We start from the raw sequence: 27,070 nt of genomic DNA on the forward strand, positions 1-27,070 counted from the left end.
GCCAGTACAGTTTTATTCTTGTTCTGGCCTTCACAGTTGTCCGCGTGAAAGTAAATGTTCAGTTTCCCATCGGTGTGGCATGTTAGGAACTCATCGAGCATTGATACAACTGCATTCGGGCCGTGCGCCTTCTTTCCATCCTCACCGATCGTTTGGCCCTCGTGGAACAGGAAATTCATTTGCCGCTGGCGGGCCTCTTCTGCAATGCCGAATAATTGAACCCTGAAGCGGACCTTGAAATACAGAGGACCGACCTGGCGAGTATGAAATGGCAGTTCAAGTTGCTGGGCAAAATCAAATGTATAGTGAACTATGCCCTCAGCTTCATCCAGTGGCGGCTGCGCGCCGTCCACTAAGTCTCGGTAGTACTGCTGCTCCTCTTGTGCTAGTGATATGTGCGAACGCAGGGCCTGGACACTACATTCCGTCTCTTCCTCTGTACGAGCGACACAAATTTTGTCCCGCAGCTTGTCACACAGTGCGCATACGCCTGTCCTTGGCTTCATCACTTTGATGTGTGCTGTCTGTCTCCTCCAAATGCGGCAAAATGACCTGTAATGAACAGGCGAATACTGTGTGACGGTCTTGGTATAGATGTTGTATGCAGACTTCTTGTTCTTGGATGCTGGTAAGTATACTGGAGGGTCTTCAGCACGACCTTGCTCTGCTGCAGGCTGAGGTAGACCGTACATGTTAGCGTATGAATAAATAAACTGCACTACATCCTGCTCCATGTCTGCTGAAATGGCTAAGTAAGTGCTCTGGTATTCTCCCAGTCAAGCCATGGTGTGCCAGTTGAACGACTCCTTTGCTTGCCTTTTTTTGAAGGCGCTTCATTACATGACTTCCAACAGCATGAACTGCCATGAACACGTCTTTGCACAACTCGTAACCACGTACATGATAGCGGAAATAGAAAGGTCGATCACCACCACCAGTCGTCGACTTTCGCATGCTTCCAGTCAGTGCGCCCAGAACAAACTGCTTGAAGCGCTTTTTCGATTCTCGGAGTTTAGAGACTTAAAACATGTAGTCCTCGAGCTGCTGCTCTGGGATGACTTTCCAATGATTCTTCGACTTGCATCCACAGCCTCTCTCAATCCCATCGCGTATGTCTGAAGCCAGGAGACCACGCTTCACCTGCTCAGTCGTCGGTGGCTCAGGTGCGGGGGCATCTGGTTCGTCATCCGATTCGGAGTAGTCGGTGTCACTCTCCGCGTTTGAAATTTCCGAGCTGTCGGGGCTTTGCGTTTTCGACACAACACTAGCAGCACTCGAGCTGGCTGCGACTCCATAGGTCTTCTTCTTAGGTGGCATATCATCGCCGTCGCTGTCAGCATCGGTGTCGGAATCGCTCGCGGACGACTCGTGGGTGCCAGCGCTGAATCCGTAAAAATTCTCGTCGTCCGATTCAAGCGCCTTCGCTATTGCATCAGGGACTCCACACAGAATCGAGCTGCGTCGTCTACTAGATGTTGTAGCCATAATCAATCACAGCAAGTGGAGCCTCTTGAGTTACTCGACAATCGCTGGGAATCCTATTGTCTTCACCAAACACCTAATCAACATAACAAGAGGACAGCTCTTGAGTCTTGTCGAAACAAAAGTGACGAGTTCTGCGCTTCGCGTAACTTTGAGTCGCGTGACTTTGAAACTTCATAACTTGAATTTGATATCAAACGTCGTAGGGCGGTTTCTATAGTCCCTGGCTCATTTATTGGCCTTAGTGGTATTTTATAAAAAGTATTTATTGGCAACAAAGCCAATAAATACTGTTTATAAAATACCACTAGGCCAATAAATACTCCTTTTTAGGGAAAAGTGCAGTGCTGCATGCAAAAGTGCAGTGGTATTTATTGAGTCAAGCAAATGTATTTGAATTTGATACTGTTGATGGTGTGGTCACTAATGAGTGTGGGTATTTATGAAAGGTCAATATATGGTCGGATAGTGCGACATACAGGGTACAAAACTGACAAGGATATTGAGACATTCGACGACCTGACACCTGGCTTCAACGCATCTATGAAGGGCAAACCAAAAACCTTCCAACCTGGAACGCTCAAGTGCAGAAAAGTCTAAACTGGGGAAGGGATGCGCCACGAAGATGTGCACGAGCTACGTCCCTCGGCAACAAAGAATGTCGAACTTTACGGGATGATGATGACACTAGTAAGACGATTGGACAAACCGGTCTAACTATAACCCGAACACGCAAGGCCACAGACAACCCAACTTGGAAGGCTCAAAGGTATAATTATAAGCCGAGCGAGGACGTACATGTAGATGTCTTGGAGCTAGGTGTCGGGTGGTCGTGTTTCTCAAAATCCTCGTCAGTGTTGTCCCTTGTTGTCGCACTGTCTTACTGTATATTATCTTGTTACCTTGCTGGCCTGTTAGTAAGAAATAGGGACTTAAAGGTTGCAATTTCAAATTTGAACTTCACGGAGAATTTCAAAGTTTTAGGTAATTAGAGGCCACATGCCACGTACTGCTCTTTTCTCTCCGAAACTCAACACTTGCAAGCCAGATATGAAGAAAGAAAAAGAAAAGAAAAAAAGCAAGGTCCCTGGTTCGAGTCCCGGTAGTGTGACTGATGATTTTTTCTTTCTTTCATATCTGGCTTGCAAGTGTTGAGTTTCGGAGAGAAAAGAGCAGTACGTGGCATGTGGCCTCTAATCTCCTACTTCCTCCGCATCATCAAAATTGTCGCTTCGCGCATCGCAATATTTGTGACTTGGCTCGTCTTAGTCAGACTTTCGGAATCGTTGTTTTTTGTATTTGAACACTGGTGTGACCCTTCCTGCGCAATGTCTACTTGTCACTGAAGCCGTGGTGGTCTCGAACTTTGTCGAAGCTCTCTTCCGCACCAAGCGAATTCATTGCGCTCCGCACTATTCCGCCCCAGAGCGCATTTCGTTTTCTGGAGTTCGTGCCGTCCCACATCGTTCGCCTGGGCATTTGGCAAGACTGCAAGCTCGTCGGGTATAAGAATGCTGGTATCTCTCCTGAATACAAATTGCTGAAGTTGGCGATGGCAAGAACAAAGTGGTCTCAAATTCCTAAAATGCGCTACTTGTGGCGCATGTTGCTGCGAAGGCAGCAGGTCTGAAAACACCAACAAAATCAGCGAAGCGCCTGCCAAGGAAAGAAGGTGCGGAACTGCTTACCCTGTCCCGCTGGAAGGTCGTTACAGTGTACTTGAAAAATGCTAGCTTGCCTTCATCGCCTGGCACCTGGAGGCATGGATCGCCTGAAAACGAAGTTTCTTGACCTGAATTTGAACGCGCGTCTTGTTCAGCGTATTGTTGAGTGCTGAAGGGTCAGCCTCAAACTCTGATGAAGACGTCGACCCTAGCTGCAACTGCAGCGAAGCGGGGGGTCACAAACTAAAGCTTGGCCCGTCGACAATGCTCTGCCTCAATTTCTAGCTGATTTCTGTGCCCTTCGAGTGGACAACATAATTTTCGAAAAATCGCTGTGGGAAGCGACAATTTTAATGACGCGGAGGAAGTAAAACTTATAACTTCTTTTTTTCCATAAGGCCACACTTTGTTTTTCTATGTTTCTCGTCATCGCCCGCGTAGGTTTTCAGAAATTTCGGAAGAAAAATAAAGTTCATACTACGTACATGTGTACATGTATGTACGCTGCACATGCTGCAGCAGCCAGATGCGTCAATCAATAATCGTAAACGTTCGCACCACAGCATGCAGCAAAGGAGCGCTCCTCGTCCGACGTCCGTTCTCTGCGATGAAGGCTGTCATGACGAAGCTTTCAGTCGCTCACTGGCTTAGCTGAGCCTCGTGGGTCCTAGGAACAGTAAGTCGGACGAGTTCCGCGGCAACTGGCGTCTGTGGAACGATGTCGTAGGCAGAAAATCCAAGCAATAGACGCATGGCAAGGAAAAGATGAGCAGCATGGAGACAAGAGTTTGATAAGCGGAGATCAGAGTTTCATAAGCGGACACAAGAACGTTGAAGTAACAAAACCAAAAATTAATGACGAGTGGGAAACGTTTGTTGATGCGATAGCAGATAAATGTATGTTCTCTTCGCCATCTCGTAATCAAACTTTATGCTCTCATTGACATTGTTGCAGTTTGCCTGATATTCGTGGGCTGATGTGATAATGTAGTGCAATCATGTATGGGACTACATGTACATGATTGTACAATGTAGTACTGTATACATGGTATACGCAGTGCCTTGTATGAATCACGCATATACATGTACATTCTAAAATGTATACAGTTTTCAGTAGAAATTGTTCTTGTTTTTACCTTGGCTTTTGTTTTTTTTCCGCCCGCCCGCGTACCTTTTGTTAAAATTTGCCGACGAGAAACATAGAAAAAACAAAGTGTGGCCTAATACTAGAATTACCTGGTGACATTGTGAATGCTCTAGATTTACAGTAGTGACGTTCGTGACATTCGCAACATAATTTTCATTCATCACGATTTTTATATTGCATTAAGGAGGAGGAGCTGAAGTCACATTGCGATGGAGACGATGCGAAAACAATGTACACACACCTCAACTCAATCATGGCTGTCTCACGCCCACCTTTCACTTGATGAAATAATCACTTGCATTGTTCTGACTTAGTGCTAGCTTGTAACTTGTTGCAGATTACATGTAGTGGCGTGAATTATGAATTATGTGGCTGTATCTGTACTGTCTTTTATTATAACAGCCAACGTTGTATCATTCTTCTCCTATATCCCTGATGATGCTTTCCTGGGTGGAAATTCCGACAATTCATTGTACGCGGTGTAGCCAATGATTGTGCGTGTGGTGCGAGTTGGGTGTACTGAAAATGACAGCCTACAGAAGAGTTTCAAAGTTCATGAAATAATATTGAAACGTTGATTCATGGAAATTGGCCTATGTCCATTCCCCTTGGTACTTTTGGTCGTCTTTAAAGCAGAGTATGCCTGTCTCATTCTGCTCCTCTGGTTAAGCAGCATATTATGCAACTTGCGAAATTACAGGTCACTGTCTAATGCACTTACCTCTAAAGCAAACAGCGCGAAATAGCTTTGCAGTATACATCTTAACGGGACCGATGATGGATACAATCCTTTCGCCCGGAACTCCTTCAAAATCGAGCCATGCGTTGTAACCTTTATAGGGACTAGCACCGTTAGTTGTCGCACACCAGCTGAGCTCTGGAGCCAATAGTTGCATTTGTTTGTTGGTGCACATCCCTTTTGCAACCTCGTAAGACACGTTGTTGGGTGAAACAGCTTGAATTACGACTTCTGTCTTAGGTCGATCGGCTGAGACACGGGTGCAGATTAGGTTACCTGTATTTGGCAGGTATGGACAGACATGGATGAAGACAAGAGAGCCAGATAATCCACATGCTAGTGAATACTTGCTGACATTAAGCAGTAGGGCTGGAAGTTGTTTTGGTCTGGGGAGGAGGGTGGGGGGGGGGGGGGGGAAGGAGGGAGAGGGGGAGGGAGGGAGAGGGGGAGGGGGGGTGCCAAATTCCACACTGAGTCCCACTCCAAGCGTACCTTACCCCCAAGAGTGTGCAACTTGACTATGCTTGCCTACTCGTATAAACATACCGGTGTATGCGTGGTTTACCTGTACCGGTGTACGGGTAATCCCTCTATGGAGAGTTGTTTGTGTTCAACTAAATCACTCTGCGTTGGTTCTGACACCTCTTTCGCAATATGTAACTCTATATCACGATAATATGTCCATTGGACATGTATTGAGCATTCGTGAAAACCGAGTGCGATACCCTAGTAGCAAGAGTATTATAATTATACACTTGCCAGTGGTAGAATTATTTTTAAGCCTCTTTTGCGGGCGAACAAAACAAGACGTAGCTATGTCAAAGAAAAATGAAAAAAGGCCCAACCCCGCCCTGCCAGTTATGGGGGCTTACAGCGGTCGCCATGGAAAATAATAAAAAGTAAAATTGCGCACATTCGGTCTCTCCGCCTTCTCCAGTAGTAGAAGAACAGGCATATCATACAGTCAAGACGTTTCCTGACCTGGCCCTGCCAAGTACAACAATTGACTGCATAATATGAAGTTCAATTGATGTGCAACTTCTCATTTGCACGTGCAAGCATTCTCATTGATCCTGTTTCGGCCCTATATCCGCCAAAAAGGTTTGGGGCTTGTGTGACAACTGTGTGCTGAAGGGCAGTTATCTATCTATTTCTGAATTAGTGACGCTACTACAGGGACCATCACATCCGTTTGCTTTGCGATGTAAAATAAATGATATGCATATAAATACAATATTGGACGTATTGCTGTAAAGACAGCAGAAAGTGTTTATCACCAAAACACCGGATATATGGTTAAAAGTACAGTTCTATATCCAAAATCACGATTATCGTGTTCTGCTCATTGTGCCGGGTACTCGTTTTCGAATACATACAATTGTACATAAACTTGCATTAATGCTTTGTTCATCATCAGGCAACTCCTCAGGCCTGCCATGCAAAGTCAGTAGAAATGTTTGCAAAGAGTACAAACACATTGAACTGTTTGGACTTTGGAGAGACTTTACAAGCTTACATGATGGAGCTTCGCGTAGTGTTCCGTCAGCCAGACATGTTGTGTTTATACCGAGTGCACGTGAAAAACCTGTATTACAGGTGTAGTGCACCTGGTCATCCTTAAGGATAAATTCATCGATACTGCCTCCATTAGCAATGGCAGGTACAAAGCAGGCGACTAGTGGACAGAGGAACACAACAACCAAAGTATAAATTCGCAGCAGTCAACATTAAGATGTACGGCTACACTCACTCAAATCCCACGGAAAGTGCAAAATCCGCGACCTGGATCTCTTTCGCTAACATCACTTTATTTGCCCATGTACTTTATACAGCCTTTTGTATAGCCAAAAACCACACATTCTTATCATAAAAACCCTAAGATAAATCCGGAATAGATAACACAAAGCTGTGGGTACTTTTCAACGACACCAAACAAACAGCCGTTAAACTGGTCTGGATCTGGCTTTCCACCACGGTCACCTTCCAGAGCTCGATAGCTGGACGATGCTATGCAGACCGAGACCCACGAACACACATATTTTTTTTTGTTGGTTTATTTGAATTCAGATAACTCAACAGGACAGAAGTACAACTACGAAGAGTACCGAATAGACATGACATTGGAACTGGGCAGGTAAGAAGAGAGCCTGCAGTGTACTCCCCATGCAACGTCTATTATTACAGCAAAACCTGTGAAGGCGATCACCTGCCTCAAAGAACCATTGTAACCAGGATCAAGAGGTGCTATTATTATTTATTATTATTATTATTGTAAAACTCGGATGTTGAGCCATAAATAAATGTAGAAAGGAAAAAGACATTATGGATACGAGTTAAGAATCATGTTACAGTGATGGAGAGTTACTCTTAACTCGTATCCATAATGTCTTTTTCCTTTCTACATTATTATTATTATTTATTATTATTATTATTTTTTTTGAGTGGATGCAAGCCTCTTTTACGGGCAAAAATTAACACAATGTATTAAAATGCAATACAACATACACTGGAGAAGAAATCAGGAAAATAAAATATGAGCTCAAAAATGGAACGAAAAATAGCAAATAGAATTATTATTATTTATTATTATTTTTTAAAAGAGGTCGGAGGCGGATAATACTTTAAAACGAAGGTAAGTTATGGGTCGCAAATATCCACGCAAACACACATCCAGTCATAATAAGGCACTTGTCATAAGTATCCGAACGTTTTCGGTCCCTTCTCATCAAGGATTATACAGGGAATGGCTCAAGCTGGAAAGACTAAAACTTATATAGCGTAAAGATAATTAGATAACAACACTCGTGACAAGGTGGAAAATTATCAAGTTTAGCACGACACAAAACTCGAAGGAAAATAATAATAGTGACAACAACATAGTGAGCAAATTAAGTTACATTGTTACCACCTCGACGAGGAGTAACACCAAACAATTGTAGCGACAACACATTTTCTTTCTGTACGCAAAGTTCAGGATCTAACTTACGGATATACAAAGCTTCTAACACAGCCAAATGTAACGCACATCTACCACGTGACAATATTGAGAAAACATTATCACTGTACAACTCACGGCAATTGGTACGGGCTGACAGATGTTGCTTGATTGACGAAGTGCGATTCTTAGCTCCATTGGGTGTTGTCTCCTCCAATGTCCCGTCATCTCGCCTCTTTGTGGCATCACCACTATCTGTCTCTTCGCGTTTCCGCGGCCTTCCACGTTTCTTGACACTAACCGTTGGGTGCGCGATACCCGGTGTCCTTTCCGTTACGTCTCCTCCATTGCGGATTTCTATTGAGCTTCTTACTCCAACTTGTCCGGTGTCCGATATTGAGGTTAGTTTTCGCGGTCTACCACGTTTTCGAATATTGACTGTTGTTGTCACTTCCGTTGTCGTTGTACGTTCGTCCTCATCAGTCCGTATTTTCACTTGGCTTCTCGTCACCCTTTCCGACGCCGACAGATCCTTTGTCAGTTTCGGTGGTTTACGTGTGGGTCTTTCACCATCTTTTATGCTGTTCTCAGCTGGCCCGTGTCCTACACACGCAGAGGAGGACGGGCATGCAGTCACATCTTCACGGGAAGAAGAAGATCCACCGATGGACTGGACAGCACATTTTGGAGGACGACCACGGCTATTATTATTTATTATTATTATTATTTATTTTTATTTATTTTTAAACAATCGACGAGGAGACAATAGTCGTAAAATGGCAATAAATAAGATAAATTGTGCACTCATAACCACAGCAAAAATGAAGAAAGTCAAGTTCCATAACGTTTTCTTGTGACTGTCATCAGTGGAACGCCGTCACATAAAAATGTAATAACTAAAACACACACTTATATACATGTAGCTAATATGGTTTCAGGTAGAAATACAGCAGCTATTATTATTATTATACGCATTCCCGCGTTGAAGTGTAGCAGCAGTATGCTGCGTCCACAGCTTCGCTTATGCAGAATGGCTTGGGTGAGAGGAGAGGGGAGAGAAAGCAACAAGGCAACCAACATCTATGAAATTGGTCACAATAACATGAAGAGAACCAACCTACATACATGTACGCATGATTGCACAAGAATGGAGACGACCAAATATAATGGCTATAATCATTGTGCCACAAAACCGGTACACAGGAGATCTGACGACAATGTAACGAAACATAAAACTCAGTTACTCAATACAGGTTCCACTAAATTACAAGAGAACAACGCTACAACGTTAGAATTGCCGCTAAATTATCGCAAGTGTAGAGAACGAGTCCAATACAAATGAAAACCATGAACAGACTGTCCCGAAGTTATTTTGGGAACAAATTGTACTACATGACTGTACTTGCTGATACTGACGCTGACGGAACACGAATTTGAGTTGAATACTCACGAAGTCTTGTACATGCACATCATTATGCGCCGGTGTTGTGGAGTAAGCAGGTGCGTCAGTCACCAATCCAGCTTCAGCTCCACGCTCGCTTCAGCAGAATGTTGCCCGCGTTTGCTTTGCCTCCACACGGATAGACGACCAGCGCAGAGTCCCGCAGCTCCGTGGCCGTAAGGTCTTGATATTCGCCGTTAGCGCCGTCAAGTCTCAGTCCACCTCTCACACCAAGCCGCCCTATAAAAATCTTTCTCTCTCCATTGGAGTGCTCCCCAGTTGCGCGAGGAGACTAGAGAAATTCCTCCGGTGAGCGAGGAAGAAGAGCGGAGTTACCCAACTCAACCTAACCTACAGCAGCTAACAAGTACAAAAAGCGAAGTTTGCACCTTTGTAATGTGTGAATATAGTGTATGTGAGAAAGGTAGTGGCAGATGAATGTGATACTGTGTGAATGAATGTAATGGTGCGTGTGTATTATTTGAAGAGTGTGAGTGATACAACGTTTTCTTTCTGTTTACATAGCACAGGGTCACGAGTACGAATATACACAGCTTCCAACACCTGCAGTTGCTTGAAGAAACGTGCGCAACGAATAACACTAAACCAGGAATCGTCAAACACCTTACGACATTCTGGACTGGACACCAAATGCTTGTACACTGCAGACTTCCTCTTGTCAACATCAAACTCCTCCTCATCACTACTCTCATCCTCCACCTCCATTCCAATGCCGCCGTCCATCCCATCGCACTCGTATTCGTCGTCATCAGTCTCCATCTCCTCGCGACACCGCTTCCCTCTCCTTGATTCGTTCTGTGCCGTGCCTGTGCTTCCTCCTGCGTCTCCTTGCCTTGTGTTCTCCACTTGTCTCAGACGTGCCTCTGCTAGTCTCTTGCTTCTCCTCGGTTCTGTTCTGTTTTCAAGTTGTTCCCCTTCCGCTCTTACCGTTGCAGCAACATGGTTTGTTGAGGAGCGACCGTCCGGCGGCCTCCCTTGCCGTGGTCCGGTTTCCGAGGGGGGAACCAGACAACCAGGTATTTCTACCTGAAACCATATTAGCTACATGTATATAAGTGTGTGTTTTAGTTATTACATTTTTATGTGACGGCGTTCCACTGATGACAGTCACAAGAAAACGTTATGGAACTTGACTTTCTTCATTTTTGTTGTGGTTATGAGTGCACAATTTATCTTATTTATTGCCATTTTATTTATTTTTATTTTTATTTATTTTTATTTTTTAAAAGAGGTCGGAGGCGGATAATACTTTAAAACGAAGGTAAGTTATGGGTCGCAAATATCCACGCAAACACACATCCAGTCATAATAAGGCACTTGTCATAAGTATCCGAACGTTTTCGGTCCCTTCTCATCAAGGATTATACAGGGAATGGCTCAAGCTGGAAAGACTAAAACTTATATAGCGTAAAGATAATTAGATAACAACACTCGTGACAAGGTGGAAAATTATCAAGTTTAGCACGACACAAAACTCGAAGGAAAATAATAATAGTGACAACAACATAGTGAGCAAATTAAGTTACATTGTTACCACCTCGACGAGGAGTAACACCAAACAATTGTAGCGACAACACATTTTCTTTCTGTACGCAAAGTTCAGGATCTAACTTACGGATATACAAAGCTTCTAACACAGCCAAATGTAACGCACATCTACCACGTGACAATATTGAGAAAACATTATCACTGTACAACTCACTATTTTTATTTATTATTATTATTATTATTTTGACTGGTTTGAGGGAAAGAGACAAACGGGAAAAGTCTGAAGAAAAAATTGACTGTCACCACCAGGACTCGAACCAGGGACCCTCGCTTGTTATTATTATTATTTTTATTTATTATTATTATTTATTATTATTATTATTATTATTATTATTATTATTTATTATTATTATTTATTATGTAAAAGAGAAAAGGACATATGGAAACGAGTTAAGAGTAACTCTCCATCACTGTAACATGATACTATATACAGTCAGAAAGTGCAATAACTAGGCACAAAACTGACAGAGTACTGAGACATTCGACGTCGAGATGTGTTGAAGTTAGTTGTCAGGACGTCGAATGTCTCAGTACTCTGTCAGTTTTGTGCCTAGTTATTGCACTTTCTGACTGTTTAATTATAGTATCATGTTACAGTGATGGAGAGTTACTCTTAACTCGTTTCCATATGTCCTTTTCTCTTTTACATTTATTTATGGCTCAACATCCGAGTATCAAATTATTTATTATTATTATTATTTATTATTATTAATGAGGGGAAGGCAAGCGCAACGAAAACGAGCACAAGCTACAGTCCCAACGGAACAAAGAATGTCGATTGTCACTGGACGATGACAAGACCAGTAGGCGATTTGACAAAGCGGTTCCAAGTTGGAAGGCTGTCGGTTAGCGCTACGGAGATGTGTTGAAGCTATTATTATTATTATTATTATTATTATTATTATGAGTCTTTATTCCACTCCAAATTGAAAATAAAAATAAAAATTGGAGGTATTACACTAACTCACCGGACTTATCATAGCCAAAGGTAAGCAGCACGGAATAATATATGGAAAAAAGTAAGGTAGAGAGAGAGGAAGGGAGAAAGGCGCATGTACCATCACAGGCATTAAAGCTCAGAGGTATCATGACAACAGGTAATGCAGAAAGGGAAGCATCAGAAGTTGGCGAAAAATTCAGGCCGGCAAAGCTCATCACTGGGCACAACCTCCAATGCGCACCCAAAAAAAGATCAAATACGAATACCCACAGAAATACCACAGTGTTTCAATTACAAACTAAAACGAATACAATAACATACAGAGCATAAAAAGCCCACCAGGGACAGCGAAGAGCCCTATGCTGCACCCAAAACAGATCTTAGAATGGCCATCGAGCCAAGGATAGCAGCCTGCTGCAGTTCACGAAGGTGCCGCTCTTCTCCACATAGCTGCTTAATTGAGGTAGCCGCTTCCTTCGTCAGGCCACCAAGAGCACCAACTATGATGGGCACTACGGACACTGCCTCTCGCTGCCAAATCTGCCCAATTTCCACTGCGAGGGCAAGTACTTCGCTCTCTTTTCAGCATGTTTTAGTGTTACTCTATGATCCAGTGGCACACTGACATCAATAAGTTGGACTGACTTGCCATCGTCCCACACAAGATCCGGCCGATTTGCTCCAACCATCCTATCTGTAGGGATTGGCATTTCCCACATTAACTTACGGCCTTCACTATCCTCGACGTAGTGTGGCAAGTGGCCAGGGGGAGCAGGAGATACCAGTCTGTAGCGATGACAGAGTGCCCGGTGGACTATAGCGGCAAGACGATTATGGCGAGTAATGTATGCTTTCTTAATTAACCACTTGACATTAACCTTTTTTAATCGTTTTCTTCCTTTTCAAAATTTAACCATTTTGTACACTTATTGTACACGTATATTTATTCTCGGAGACCCCCCCTTGATTTAGGCTTCGGCCTTTGGGGAATCCCTCAAACAATAATGATAATACAGTGAAACCTGTCTAAGACGATCGCTCAAGGGACCTGCAAAATGTGGTCTCGAGACGGTCTCCTTATCGAGGGCCGTTTGGCTGCGAATAGTTGTGTTCCATTCTGCCCGCGCCAAAGTTGAATTGAATTGAATTCGTTGTTTTCCATTGCTAGCCTAATCTTTATACTGCTCTGTCCAGGTTCCTTGAGTACCCCTTTTGTTCTGTTTTCTTTTTTTTCTCCTTCTTTTTCTCAGTTGTCCCCACCATGGCTAGTTAAAATCGCCCGCATCACATGCTTATTGGCACTATGTCATCGTGATTGTGGAATAATAATAATAATAATAATAATTCAAAGGATCTGTCAGGGAAGTGAACTGCCTGAAAAGAGAAAAAAACGCCAGACCCACCAGGACTCGAACCTGGGACCCTGCTTGTCATGAGCAATGCTCTAACCACTGAGCTATGGGACCAGGCTGAACTCAGAAGGCGCTGACAAGTTTTTCACTCCAAAGGCAGCTCACAACACGTGCCACACATACTGATGGCACTTGGGTCTTTTTCCCTCCCCCAGGGGACCAACCACGGTCCCCACGGTCCCCTCCCCTGGGGGAGGGAAAAAGACCCAAGTGCCATCAGTATGTGTGGCACGTGTTGTGAGCTGCCTTTGGAGTGAAAAACTTGTCAGCGCCTTCTGGGTTCAGCCTGGTCCCATAGCTCAGTGGTTAGAGCATTGCTCATGACAAGCAGGGTCCCAGGTTCGAGTCCTTGTGGGTCTGGCGTTTTTTTCTCTTTTCAGGCAGTTCACTTCCCTGACAGATCCTTTGAATTTGAAGTTCTCCCAATCCTTTCCAAATAATAATAATAATAATAATAATAATAATGTAAAAGAGAAAAGGACATATGGATACGAGTTAAGAGTAACTCTCCATCACTGTAACATGATACTATATACAGTCAGAAAGTGCAATAACTAGGCACAAAACTGACATGGGCTTGTACAATTCGTTTTCGCAAAGCTTCCCTTTCTTTACTTATCTTTGATATTTATGACCCACCCAAGTTGGGTGGTGTGCTGCTTTGCTGCTTCGAATTGTAGTTAGACCGCTTTGTCAAATATCGTACTGGTCTCGTCATCGTCCAGTAACAATCGACATTCTTTGTTCCTTTGGGACTGTAGCTTTTGCTCGTTTTCGTTGCGCTTGCCTTCCCCTCTTTGGTCTTTCCATAACCTTGAACCTTCCAAGTTGGAAGGCTGTCGGTTAGCGCTACGGAGATGTGTTGAAGTTAGGTGTCAGGACGTCGAATGTCTCAGTACTCGTTTTGTGCCTAGTTATTGCACTTTCTGACTGTATATAGTATCATGTTACAGTGATGGAGAGTTACTCTTAACTCGTATCCATATGTCCTTTTCTCTTTTACATTTATTTATGGCTCAACATCCGAGTTTCAAATAATAATAATAATAATAATTATTATTGACTGGTTTGAGGGAAAGAGCGATGTGAAAAAGAAGAAAGCGCGATGTGAAAAAGATGATTCGAGCTAGTTTGCATAGAGCACTCATCAGGAATGAACGTTGTACTTAGGACCCAATCAGAAGAAATGAAATTGTAATATTTTCACCTTTCAATTCATGAAAATGGGCCTAGGTCTTTTGACTCTTTTCCCTTTGGTAATTTTCGTATGTCTTTAAAGCAGATGATGTCTGTGTCATTCTGCTCCTCTAGTTAGCAGCATGTAATGCAACTTGCGAAATTACAGGTCACTGTCTAATGCACTTACCTTTGAAGCAAATAGCGCGATATAGGGTTGGAGTATTCATCGAAACGTTACCGATGTTGGTTACAATTCTTTCACCCGGTAATCCTTCAAACTTTAGCCATGCTTTGTAACCCCTATAGGGACTAGAACCATCAGTTGTTGCACACCAGCCGAGCTCTGGAGCCAATAGTTGCATTTTTTCCTTGGCGCACATAGCTTTTGCAGCCTCATAAGACACGGTGTTGGGTGAAACAACTTGAATTACGACTTTTCGCCCAGTCCGGGCATGACCAGTGATATGGGTGCAAAAGCGGATACCTGTATTTGGCAGGTATGGGCACACATGGATGAAAAAAAGAGAACCAGAGACAAATGTTATAATAACTTTATTAGGATGACCCAAAGGCAAATCGCCTATCGAGGGGTTCACCGCCTTGAATGGTTTTGGTATAACAAAGCAAAGAGGCAAGCATAATAATAATAAAAATAACTTTATTAGGATGACCCAAAGGCTGACCTCCTATCGTGGGGACCGTTGTGTGTGTGTGTGTGGGGGGGGGGGGGGGGGGGAGGGGGGGGGGGGAGGTTCGAACTATGCACAGTGAAGGGATATTATTATTTTTTTAATGCGATTAATAGTATAAGTGAAGCGGACATTACAAAATGATGAATGAGAATACATGTATCTAAAATGGTTGTTCCTAATCGATTTTCTTGAGACTATCATCAGGGAAAATCGTCTCACAATAGAGGCTATACGGAGAAACAAACTACTTATAGGTTATCGGATAGTGGGAAGTATACAAGGTGAGGTGTGAAAAAAAACTAAAGTTTCACACCTCACCTTGTATACTTCCCACTATCCGATAACCTATAAGTAGTTTGTTTCTCCGTATAGCCTCTATTGTGAGACGATTTTCCCTGATGATAGTCTCAAGAAAATCGATTAGGAACAACCATTTTAGATACATGTATTCTCATTCATCATTTTGTAATGTCCGCTTCACTTATACTATTAATCGCATTAATAAAGTTATTGTCTCCTCGTCGCCTTTTCATTATTATTTTTATTACAGTGAAGCTTGGTTATAACTTATAACGACATTGGTTATAACGACAGATCAGCTACAACGACAAAAATCCATGGCAGCAGCAATTTTGTATTGATTTGTGTACAAAAATGATCGGTTCCTACGACAACTCGAATAACGACAAATCGAGAATAACGACCAAATTGTCATGCACCGTAGTGTGAAAATGGGTCAAAATAACGACATTCTCACGACTGCGAAGTACGATGTACAATCGATTCTGGCTTTCACAGCTGCTGCGGGCCGGGTGCACAAGATCCTACAGTTCAGTCTAGTGTACATCGACTGTACACTGCACTGCACTGTGCACTCGTACACGCCCGGAAACTTCGAAGGAGTGTCGACATGTCCTGATCTACTGACGGTAAAATACGTGTCCTGTGTACAGGTGTAGTGCGCACTTACCCTCCGTATCTTCCGTATCTTCTGCGACGGATTTTTGCAGCATTCGCCATGCTTCTTTCTCCGAGAAATCACTTTCTCAGTTGTCGTTGGACCAACGACTTGGAAGTTCGAGATGTCTTGCCCTGTCTCTGTTGGAAAGCGAAAGCGCTTCTCCTGCGCGGAAAAGTACGCCATTCTGCAGGAGCTGGACAAAGGTGTAAAGTGGCCATTCGTTCAAGAAAAGTATGGAGTCGCGCACGGTACTCTGGCTGGCTTCATCAAGAACCGAGAGGAGATTGAAGCCAAAGTGAAGAAAGCGACGTCAATGGATGCAAGAGCTCTAGGCAGTCGAGTTTTCCTGAGTTGGACGAAGCACTCCTTGTGTTTTGTTGAAAAAGCACCATTGTGCAGAAAATTAATTTTGCCGCGTTTTGGTGTGCATATTGTGTTGGAAATCCCAAGATCGGATATAGTGACAGATCGCAAATAAGGACTTTTTGGCGTTCCTTCTCGGGTGTCGTTATAACCAAGCTTCACTATATTATGCATTCCCGTGTTGAAGTGTAGCAGCAGTATGCTGTGTCCACAGCTTCGCTTATGCAGAATGGCTTGGGTAAGAGAAGAGGGGAGAGAAAGCAAAAAGGCAACCAACATCTATGAAATAGGTCACAATAACATGAAGAGAACCAACCTACATATGCATGATTGCATAAGAATGGAGACGACAACATAATAATGGCTATAATCATTGTGCCACAAACCGGTACACAGGAGATCTGTCGACAATGTAACGAAACATCAAACTCAGTTACAGTGAAGGGATAACTGTATGTATATGACCAAGGATAGGGTGTACCGGACAAAGTTGCCATTTTTGGGAGCAACGGATTGGGAAGTATAACAGTATTGTGGTAATGAGTGCAAAATCATAAGTTAGCAAGAGTACATAAGCCTGGGCTATGGACTCTTGATGTTAGGGAATTCTTCAGGTGGCTGGGGGGGGGGGGAGGGCAACTTTTTAGGGGTAATTTTCACTACATTTTGAGTGCATCCCGAGTTTATCGGCAAGGAGGAGATGAAACTTGAAAAATGTTTTTTTTTCTCGGTGAGTCTCTGAACAAGGGCCTTCTCTGGCCTCCTACATTTGAAAAAGTTGTATGAAAGGTAGGTGTTATTTTCCACGGACCTGTCATTAATCGTTTTCAAATTTGTCCAAATTTCATCTCCATCCTGCCGATCAACTAAAAAATGCAGGCAATATTTTCCAGAAAAGGGTTGTGGGGGTAGTCCTTTCCCAAAGTTGCTCTTTTAATTCACACTTAGGCCACCCTTTCTTTTTTCGTTGTTTAACGTCCGCGCCCGCGTACCTTTTTGCCTCCGACCGGAAAAAAAACAAGAAAGTAGTAGTACCAATAATATGCGAAGTTGTAAATACATGATTGTGTAGTTTCACAGTGTGCCGATCATGACCTTAAACTTATAATCTTGCCTCCCGGGCATGCCTTTGTCTTGTGTTCTTTTTCTTTTTTCGTTGGCTTTTAAATATCGTACGGTGTGTGTCCTAGTAAAAATCCAGATGTAATGAATTCATGACATGCTAACTCCATGCTATGTACCTGTTTCGTTGGATTCATCAGGCATGTGCTCCAATGTACCATCAAAGAGTGTTGTTCTATGCCTGCAAGTGCCGTTAGACCCAGAAATATTGTATATATCACATGCTTTACTGGTCAAAAGTGTTATTTGTTCCGCATGTTTCTTTAAGCAGTTGCAGGTGTTGGAAGCTGAATATATTCGCACACGTGACCCTGTTCTATGCAAGCAAAAAGAAAATGTTGTAGCACTCACACTTTTTAAATAATACGCACTCACCAGTTTTGTCCACACGCACTCACAGCTGCCACATTCATCTACTGCTACCATTCTCAGATACACTGCAAAGGTTCACACTACACGCGCTATGCACAACCACTAGCTGTGATGCATTCTCACGTTTCTTTTCATATTACTCTAGCTATATAACTGGTTGTTTTTAGTGATTCTTACTATGTGACGATATTCCACTGATGATAGTCACACGAAAACGTTCTGGAATTGTTTCATTTTAATTGTTTATACATGGTGCACAATTGATATTTTTCATTGCTATTTTACGACTGTTGTCTCCTCGTCGGTTACTTGGAAACAAGGTCCTTATCTATACAGCGAAACGATCGTCGTGTGAAACTTCTGCTTGTTACCGCTGCTTGTCGTCCATCCAAATTGTCATAGTCGAAGTACAGTGCTGTTTTACTGAGGGGTTCGGTTTTGCATGATTCCTGGTCGCGTAGCTACCCTCTTTATTGATCTTCGCATCTTTGAGACACACAAGTTGTGTGGAATGTTACTTTGCGTCCTTGAATCGTGGTTTGACCGTATTGTCCAAGGGTTTTGCCAGTATCGTCATCGACCTGCATGAACATCCGCCAATATCAAAACATGGAATGCCTGCAGTGTTCAGCCCATCCACAGGACCAAGCTCCAATGAAGAACACACGCATGCATGTTCTATACGCAGTCAGAGATCACACAGGCCGGGGTATGCAGGGGCGTCAAACATGGTACGACCAATACCACCATAGCCATACCACTTTTCATCTAGAATGGTCCGCAGAGAGTAACTGTAGAGCGCTAAAACATGATCTAGTGGCCAAAAGATCCGATCCCCCCCCCCCCCCCCTCCCCTCCCGGACACTTCCCGGACCTCACTCGTGCCCTGTGACATCCCTGGTATGTATACTGTACTTACGTTGGCAGGCTGGAAATCCGCTCCAGTTACCGTGCACCTCATTTAGAGCATTGCATGTGAAGTTTGTGATGCCATCGACTGGAACGAAGCCTACGTCGCATGCGAGCAGTGCCGTCGTCCCCAAGTATGCCCCTGTGCCGTTCGCGATGCCGCCGTTCTGGACCAGTAGCTGAGAGCAGTAGCCGGGAATCGCTGCACAAGGGCACATGAAATATGTACAGTCAGACCTCACATAACTGCACACATCCTTTTTCCACAAAATATCCGGATAGGCGAGGTAATCGAACACACATAATGTACTTGTATGTATTCATGCCACCAAGAGTACATACCCCTGGGTGTTATGTACTCTTGTTGACATATGCTGTAAATCGGCAATCAATGATATTGTTCCGGATGGCTTGAGATCCGGTTAAAAGAGGACTGGATTATGAGGTCTGACTGCATATGTAATCCGTGCAAATTGGTAAACATTTTCCCAATCACCGTTTTCCTTGATTCCATTTAATTTATTATAAAGAGCACCCGGATACTGAGCCAGAAATAAAATGTAAAAAGGAGAAGAAACACATGAGAACGAGATGTTTTGAAGCTAGGTGTCAGGACGTCGAATGTCTCAGTACTCTGTCAGTTTTGGGCCTAGTTGTTGCACTTTCTGACTGTATCTAGTATCTAGTTACAGTGGTGGAGAGTTACTCAACTCGTTTCCATATGTCCTTTTCCTTTCTACTTCAAGTACTTTTATTATTGGCTCAATTCCCGAGTTTCAAAAAATAAACACCAAATAGTAATCCCATAGCTATGCAACAGACCTAACTTCAGTATCGTTTGGCGCTAGCCAGGGTCCACACAGCTTTGTCACTCCCTGTAAAACGTACAGGTGCCTGTCGTGTGAATACCCCATACGACTGTATTTCACCGAGCGCAACTGAAGTTGCCAGAACAAAACCCAAACATTTCAGTTCAAGTTCTTTTTTTTCTTTTTTTTATTCCACGATGGCGTGACGCCAATAAGGATGATTAATAAGTGCGATAGAACTGGTACTAGCCAGAAACAGCTAGATGGAAATTAACCGGGAGGCAAGAAGCAATGGATCATGAAAAACAAGCGGGGCAATAATGTTAGCAGGGGTGATCGAGATAGTTAAGTACACGTTCGAGATATCAGAAACCAGGGGGATGCGCGGAGCAGGAGCAGGTACTGCTCAAAAGAAGACTGGATGCATTGTTTCGGAAAGAATTTCTACGAGGTTGGGTTGTGATGTCGATAGGGAGTGAGTTGTAGAGGGTGAGGGCACTGTTGATGGGGGAGTCTCGGTGCCTGTTCGTGTGTGCGTGTCCGATGGAGTAGGTACTTGTCTGTCGAAGGGTGTATGGTTGGTGTTGACGTTGTGGTGCAAGATGTGGTTGTTGCAGGTGTGGTGGGGAGGTTTGGTGGTGGATGTCCCATGCTAGTAGGGCTTGTTTAACAAGGAGTCGTGAGCTAAGGGTGGGGAGCTTTGCGTGATGGAGGAGGGAGCTGTGGTGAACTGGTGCAAAGAGGGGAATCCGAAGGCAGATGCGTATAGCACGGCGTTGAATTCTCTCCAGTGTGTCCCGCTGTTGCTGTGTGGTGTTCGAGAGGGCAAGGCTGCCATATTCGAGAACGGGTCGGATGTAGGTTGTGTATATTAACAATAGGCTGGAAGCGTTCATTGTGCCACGTGTCTTGTGGAGTTGGTGTTCTATTTGGCCTTTCGCATTACCATACCAATAGCAATTGTAACATACCTTGGCAGGACTTGCCGTTACCTGAAAACCCAGCGTTACATATGCAGTTGTAGGACCCAACCGTGTTGGTACACGTAGCATTGGAGTCGCAATTGTGAGTCTGATGTAGACACTCATCTCGATCTAGACCACCAGCCAGGTTGAAACACAAGAAATATATACATGTATATGTAGGAGGGACAAGTCAAATTCACGTAATGGATACAGTTAGCACTAATACACTGCCGGTAATGATCGACACTAATTCCAGGAAATAATGAAATCTGCTAATCTGGCGTTTGAGTGCTTCTTGGTTCTATTGTAGTATTCGTTGTTGTCCTGTCCAGTGCTGGGATCCAGCGGATAATGCTCCGAAAATGGTTTGTTTAGTTCCAACCATGATGCTACAAAAGCTACTTTATAACGAGAGAGCTTGAAATTCAGGGCCCTACGCTATGCTTTTTTGCCTAGCTAGCTTGATCCTTGAAGGGTGGTGGCGTTCCTACGGATGCGGAAAGCCTCAGTCTCGCGCGAACTGTGAATTTGTTTAGCTCATCATGCATGTTATTAGAACTTATTAACTGGTTTGAGGGAAAGAGACAAACTGATGGAAATGTTTTTTCCACTGATTGGCTACATCAAACTTTCTCTTTGCATCCGTTCGAGAGTATACCGGTAATACGACACCGTCCTCCACCTTGATGACCTAGGCAAAAAAAGCATAGGGATGTTATAATTTTTTCCATTTCTCCGATTTTTTCTCAAGACATAACCTGGGATTTGAACCCGCACTATCGCCCTTCATGCATTCCCCCGATACAATTCGCATACATACTAGTTCTTCCAAGTTGCTTCACATTATGATCTTGCATTTGGAAGCCCTATATGAATATCGTGGCAAGCTGTTCGTGACCAGGCCCAGCTGTTTTTGCTGGTACGGTACGGAACGGGACACGTACAGTCGAGGCTAATACGACACCGTCTACCACCTTGATGACCTGGGAGAAAAAAGGATAGGGATGTTATACAATTTCCTCCGATACTCTTCATACATACTCATTCTTCCAAGTTGCCTCACGTTATGATCTTGCATTTGAAAGCCCTATTTGAATATTGTGGCCAGCTGTTTGTTGCCAGCTGTCTTTGATGGTACGGTACGGGACAGGTACTCGATAGCGCCAGGCATGCCAATGGCACAAACAAACAAATAAACTTAGAAGTTGCGACTTCGGCGGTAATAGTCATGAAGTTGATTGTTCCAACTATGCAGTCAAGTGTAAAGTTCGGCAAGAAGCATGTGTTCCTAGTTGGACCAATCAACTTCAAACAAATAAACACTAAACTAAAGCTGTGTGGTCCTTGGCTTGCGCCAGAAGTTACTGAAGTAATGTCTTTTGCATAGCTACGGGATTTAATTATAATTTTTCGACATTACTAATAGAAGAATTTTTAATCCAGCGTATGCGCCAAGAGTGAATAGCAACTGAATAGAGCGGTTGTCAGTTGACAAACTCTTTTTATTCCCGTAGCTGTGGAAAAGACGTTACTTCAGAAACGTCTGGCGCTAGCCAGGGTCTACACAGCTTTAATTCCGTGTTTGCTTGTCTGTACCTATGCTTTTTTTTGCCTAGGTCATCAAGGTGTCGCTCTCTTAGTCTCTCTCTGTGTCTCTCAACCTCTGTCTCTGACTCTGTCTCTGTCTCTGACTCTGTCTCTGACTCTGTCTCTGACTCCGTCTCTCTCTGACTCCGTCTCTCTCTGACTCTGTCTCTGACTCCGTCTCTCTCTGACTCTGTCTCTCTGTGTCTCTCTCTGTGTCTCTCTCTGTGTCTCTCTCTGTGTCTCTCTCTGTGTCTCTCTCTGTGTCTCTCTCTGTGTGTCTCTCTCTCTCTCTCTCTCTCTCTCTCTCTCTCTCTCTCTCTCTCTCTCTGTGTCTGTCTGTCTGTCTGTCTCTCTCTTTCTTTCTATCTCTCTCTCTCTGTATCTCTGTCTCTTGCTCTGGCTCTGTGACTGTGTCTGTGTCTGTCTCTGTGTGTCTCTCGACCTCTCCCTCTGTCTTTCTGTTTCTCTGTCTCTGTCTCTGCCTCCTCTGTCTCTGTCTCTTTTACTGTCTCTGTCTCTGTCTCTGTCTCTCTCATTCTCTCTCTCTGTCTCGCCTTCTCTCTCTAGCTGTAACCTGTTTTCCAGGCAGATCACGGATACTGTAAAACATGCGATTTTCTGTGTCTCTGATTTCGGTGATTTCGATAGAGAAACCAATCATCTAAATCTAAATTCCACCTAAAGGCACTAGAGTATGCACTGTATGTGAAGGGACCGTTGGTCACCTAATTCTACATTACACCTGAAACCTGACGGGTCCCTGGCACCGACATTTTAATGCACCTGAAATTACATTTTTCACTCACAAAGCAACTGTTCAGTACATGGGGAGTGGTCTACCAGAGCAATCACACTCACTTCAACTACCACGAGGAAAAACAAAGACCACAATGGCAGGTTCAACGGAGTTGCGCAGAACAAGAACAAACGCTTGAAAAAATTTGTAACTGAAAAAACGTTTTTGCACTCTTTCGCTCCGCTCAGACGTGAAAAAACCCAAATCGTTTTACAATATGCAGATGTAGGAAACAGTGTGAGAGTGTGAATGGACACGAGGGCTGCGTACTATTTTGAGGAGTGAAATGGTCATGAAAAGACACACATGGCAAAATGGTGGTGTGTATACTGTATACCCGCTCAGACAGCGTTCTGTAAGGTTCAGGATTCTTTCACAAACGCATGGATCCATACACTCACCTTGCGGAATAGGTGCAGGTGTAGGTGCAATCATTGAGTGGGCTGTACGCAGGAATGCAAACCAGAAAGTACATGATTTTCCAAAGCAATGTGTGTGCGTGTGTGTGTGTGTGTGTGTGTGTGTGTGTGTGTGTGTGTGTGTGTGTGTGTGTGTGAGTGTGTGTCCCATATGGTGCAGTGGTATGTGCAGCGATTTCCAATCGATAGGTTGCGGGTTCGATTCCCGACGATTATGGTCACACATGTCTTTCTTCTCTTTCTCAGATTCTTCCTGACTTTTCTTTCATTCTCCTGGGTGGTTACCAACAGCCAGTGCATGCCGGAGTATGTGGTGTGATGTGTGTGTGGGAAAAATTAAAAAAAGACCAAAAAGTAGGGATTCACTGGCCAGAAAAAGCCACTTCATAGCTGTGTGGTGTAGACCAGGCTGAATAGTGGCGGTCAATTCTTCAGCCTTGCAAGCTGTTGAATGGTGCAATCCCAGCACAAGCTGCTATGGCTTCTGCTGTAGCATCGCTATCATCGCCTCCGGCGATGGGCGTCCAATGGTCCAATGGTGTGTGTGAGTGTGTGTGTGTGTGTGAGTGTGTGTGTGTGTGTGTGTGTGTGTGTGTGTGTGTGTGTGTGTGTGTGTGTGTGTGTGTGTGTGTGTGTGTGTGTGTGTGTGTGTGTGTGTGCATTAGTGCAGACCTAAAGGCCCTGAATGCTGTGGAGGGATGGTACGATCTGGCAGATTCTCGCCCCGACTGGCGCCGCATGTACCGCTGTTTCGAGTCCGAACCGTCCACGCCCGATGTCCATTGCCAAGTATGTGATCGGTACTTCTCTCGCCCATCAGATGATAAGCGTCACAAATGCTTGGCAGAACGACAGAAACCAGTGTGCAATCAGGCTGGCGCTTGCCAATGTCGTCTCTGCCAACTTTGGTTCCGCAGCCCTGGTGGATTGGCTACCCATCGGTGCCATCACGGACCTGCTCCCAACATCGAGCACCCCGGCAACCCGGTCACTCCGCAGTGCAGCACCTGCCACTGGAGTTTCAAGTCCAGCAGCGGCTTGGCCAGACACAAGTGCGACTGCACGAAACGAAGGACTGTGTCGGAAAGGGCCGACTTCCCGTTTGAGTGCCCTTGCAAAAGGAAGTTCCGACTACGTCACCATCTAGTGCGCCATCAGAAGTGCTGCTCCTCAGCCTCTTCCACCCCTCTCCCCTGACGGGAACCGTGTAACCTATCAAGGCAACGTGTATCAAGGTCAAGGTGTGTGTGTGTGTGTGTGTGTGTGTGTGCGCGTGTGTGCATGCGTGTGTGTGTGTGTGTGTGTGTGTGTGTGTGTGTGTGTGTGTGTGTGTGTGAAGGAGGGAGGGGGGGGGGGGGGATTAAAGACAGAAACATAAAAGTTGCCATGCATGGCAGGGTAAGTGGAGTTAGCAACCCATCATTATTCTTGCCATAGGGCAACATATGCACAGTCAAACCTGGTAAGGACGAACTTGAAGTCACTGAACAACTTTGTTTGTCTTATCGGGAGTTTTTCTTATCTAGATCTGACAAATAAATCATATGGATTGTATTTACGTGAAGGTGCTTACTGTGGTAAATGGGAAGCATTTATTCTCAAAATAAGCCAGAAACAGGTAAGTGCAATGTGCTAGAATTTGTGACTGTGCTTCCAGATACAAACAAATACATTACGATAAAACAATGGATGGAATACGAGTGTGCATGTTAAGCACAGCATCTCAACATCCGAGTTTCATACTGTGTCCACCCGAATTCCTTTTTATACTGCATCACACACAAAAGTGTCAGCACCCTCTGCGCGTACATCTTCACTACCAGTAGGGAATATCCCAGCTCTTTGCGGTGAACCAGGTCAGCGCTGTGCGCATTGACGTCTTCGACCGCGAGCAGTCGAAATTTGTATGTACAAACGGTAAAGGGTTAAATAAATGTCAGGTTCAATGCCCTGTTGCATGCCGCCCGCATCGAGGGCGAGCGCCACGCATGAATGCCACGTTGGGTGTCTTGTTCAATGTCATGTAGATTGCCACGTTGCACAGAGTACACACGTGCATGCACCATGTTTTTTGGACGACATGGTCACCGTGACGCGCGGTGCACACAACCGTAGGCAGAAGCAAAGCATGAGCGTGTAGCAACAGCACTATCAAACACAGCAGTATAGTTCGAGCGGTAGCACGAAGCTGCGTGCACCCATAATGCTACACACACAAGCAACCCTCAGCAGAATGTTGACAATGGATTTGGTCTCGGAACATCACCTACCACCCCCCCCCCCCCCTCTCCCCCCCCCCCTACCCTCCTCCCACCCCTCACCTTCCCTTAAAGATCTCCAGCACCAACTGATAACTTACGTGAGACATGGAAGAACACTTTCTGAGAGTAAGCAGCCGAGGAACTGCTTGTCGATGCGACACGGAAGTAGAAGTCCCCTTCTGTGACATTTCTTAGTGCTACGGTGCTGGCGGACGTGACGATCGACGATGCATTGCTGCCGCCGTGAGCTTGACCGATCTGCACTCTCAGATTTGCCGCTGGGTTAACCGTCGGCAAAGACACGTTGACCGTTGCTAGAAGAGGGTCGTTTGCGGTTATAGTGATGCCGACAATCGGGAACATCGGCCAGGTGAACACAGAGTAGCCTGTAGGGAAAGGGGACGAGATCATGATGTGAGGAATTATCATCGCGTACGGATTTTGGGTAAACGATTACCGGTACCATATTTGATATTTTCCATGAAATTTATAAAGTCGCACTCGTTTATAAGTCACTCTACCCTTTTCGTGTTCGGGCTGTGTGTTTCAAAATAGTCACATTGCTAGGATGTTATACTCGATTATAAGGCCACTCCCTTCTGCATCCAAGAAGTTTAGTGTAAAAAGGTGCCACTTATATTCGGGAATTATGGTACGTCATGAGTGACTACAAGTTTCCGCTCATGCAGATAGGCGTGCCTACTGAGCTTACGTACGTACACATGTACACCACATGCAAGTACCAGTGCGCACTTGCCCATACACACATGGACACACACGAACAGACATATGCAAACACACACTCACAGACATATGCACACTCACACCCACACACATACACACACACACAAACACACACACACACACACACACACACACACACACACACACACTCTCTCTCTCTCTCTCTTTCTCACGCATGCACACTTACACACACACACTCACACATGCCTACTGAGCTTACGTACGTACACGTGTACATCACATGCAAGTACCAGTGCACACTTGCCCATACACACATGGACACAAGCGAACAGACATATGCACACTCACACACACACACACACACACACACACACACACACACACACACGAACAGACATATGCAAACACACACGAACAGACATATGCACACTCACACACACACACACTCACACACACACACACACACACACATTGAACCTTGAACTTGTCCATTGATAGCGAAAGGACTAATTCGGCGGCACACACACACACACACACACACACACACACACACACAAAGACACACACACTCATGCACACACAAACAGCCCCTCTTTCTCTC

General features: G+C 44.5%; 1 protein-coding gene across 1 annotated transcript in view; it reads right to left on the reverse strand.

Moving 5' to 3' along the window:
• The window catches only part of LOC135821685 (uncharacterized), a 30,088-nt gene that overhangs the window by 1,387 nt on the left and 1,631 nt on the right, over positions 1–27,070 (reverse strand). The window contains exons 2-7 of the mRNA XM_065334682.1: positions 25,863–26,150; positions 20,708–20,830; positions 18,938–19,129; positions 14,696–14,992; positions 6,549–6,707; positions 5,015–5,308 (exon numbers count right to left, since the gene is read on the reverse strand). Of these exons, the coding sequence (XP_065190754.1) occupies positions 5,015–5,308; positions 6,549–6,707; positions 14,696–14,992; positions 18,938–19,129; positions 20,708–20,830; positions 25,863–26,150 (1,353 nt within the window). The remainder of the gene's footprint in view (positions 1–5,014; positions 5,309–6,548; positions 6,708–14,695; positions 14,993–18,937; positions 19,130–20,707; positions 20,831–25,862; positions 26,151–27,070) is intronic.

Source organism: Sycon ciliatum, chromosome 7 (assembly GCF_964019385.1).
Source record: "Sycon ciliatum chromosome 7, ocSycCili1.1, whole genome shotgun sequence".
Lineage (NCBI taxonomy): Eukaryota > Metazoa > Porifera > Calcarea > Leucosolenida > Sycettidae > Sycon > Sycon ciliatum.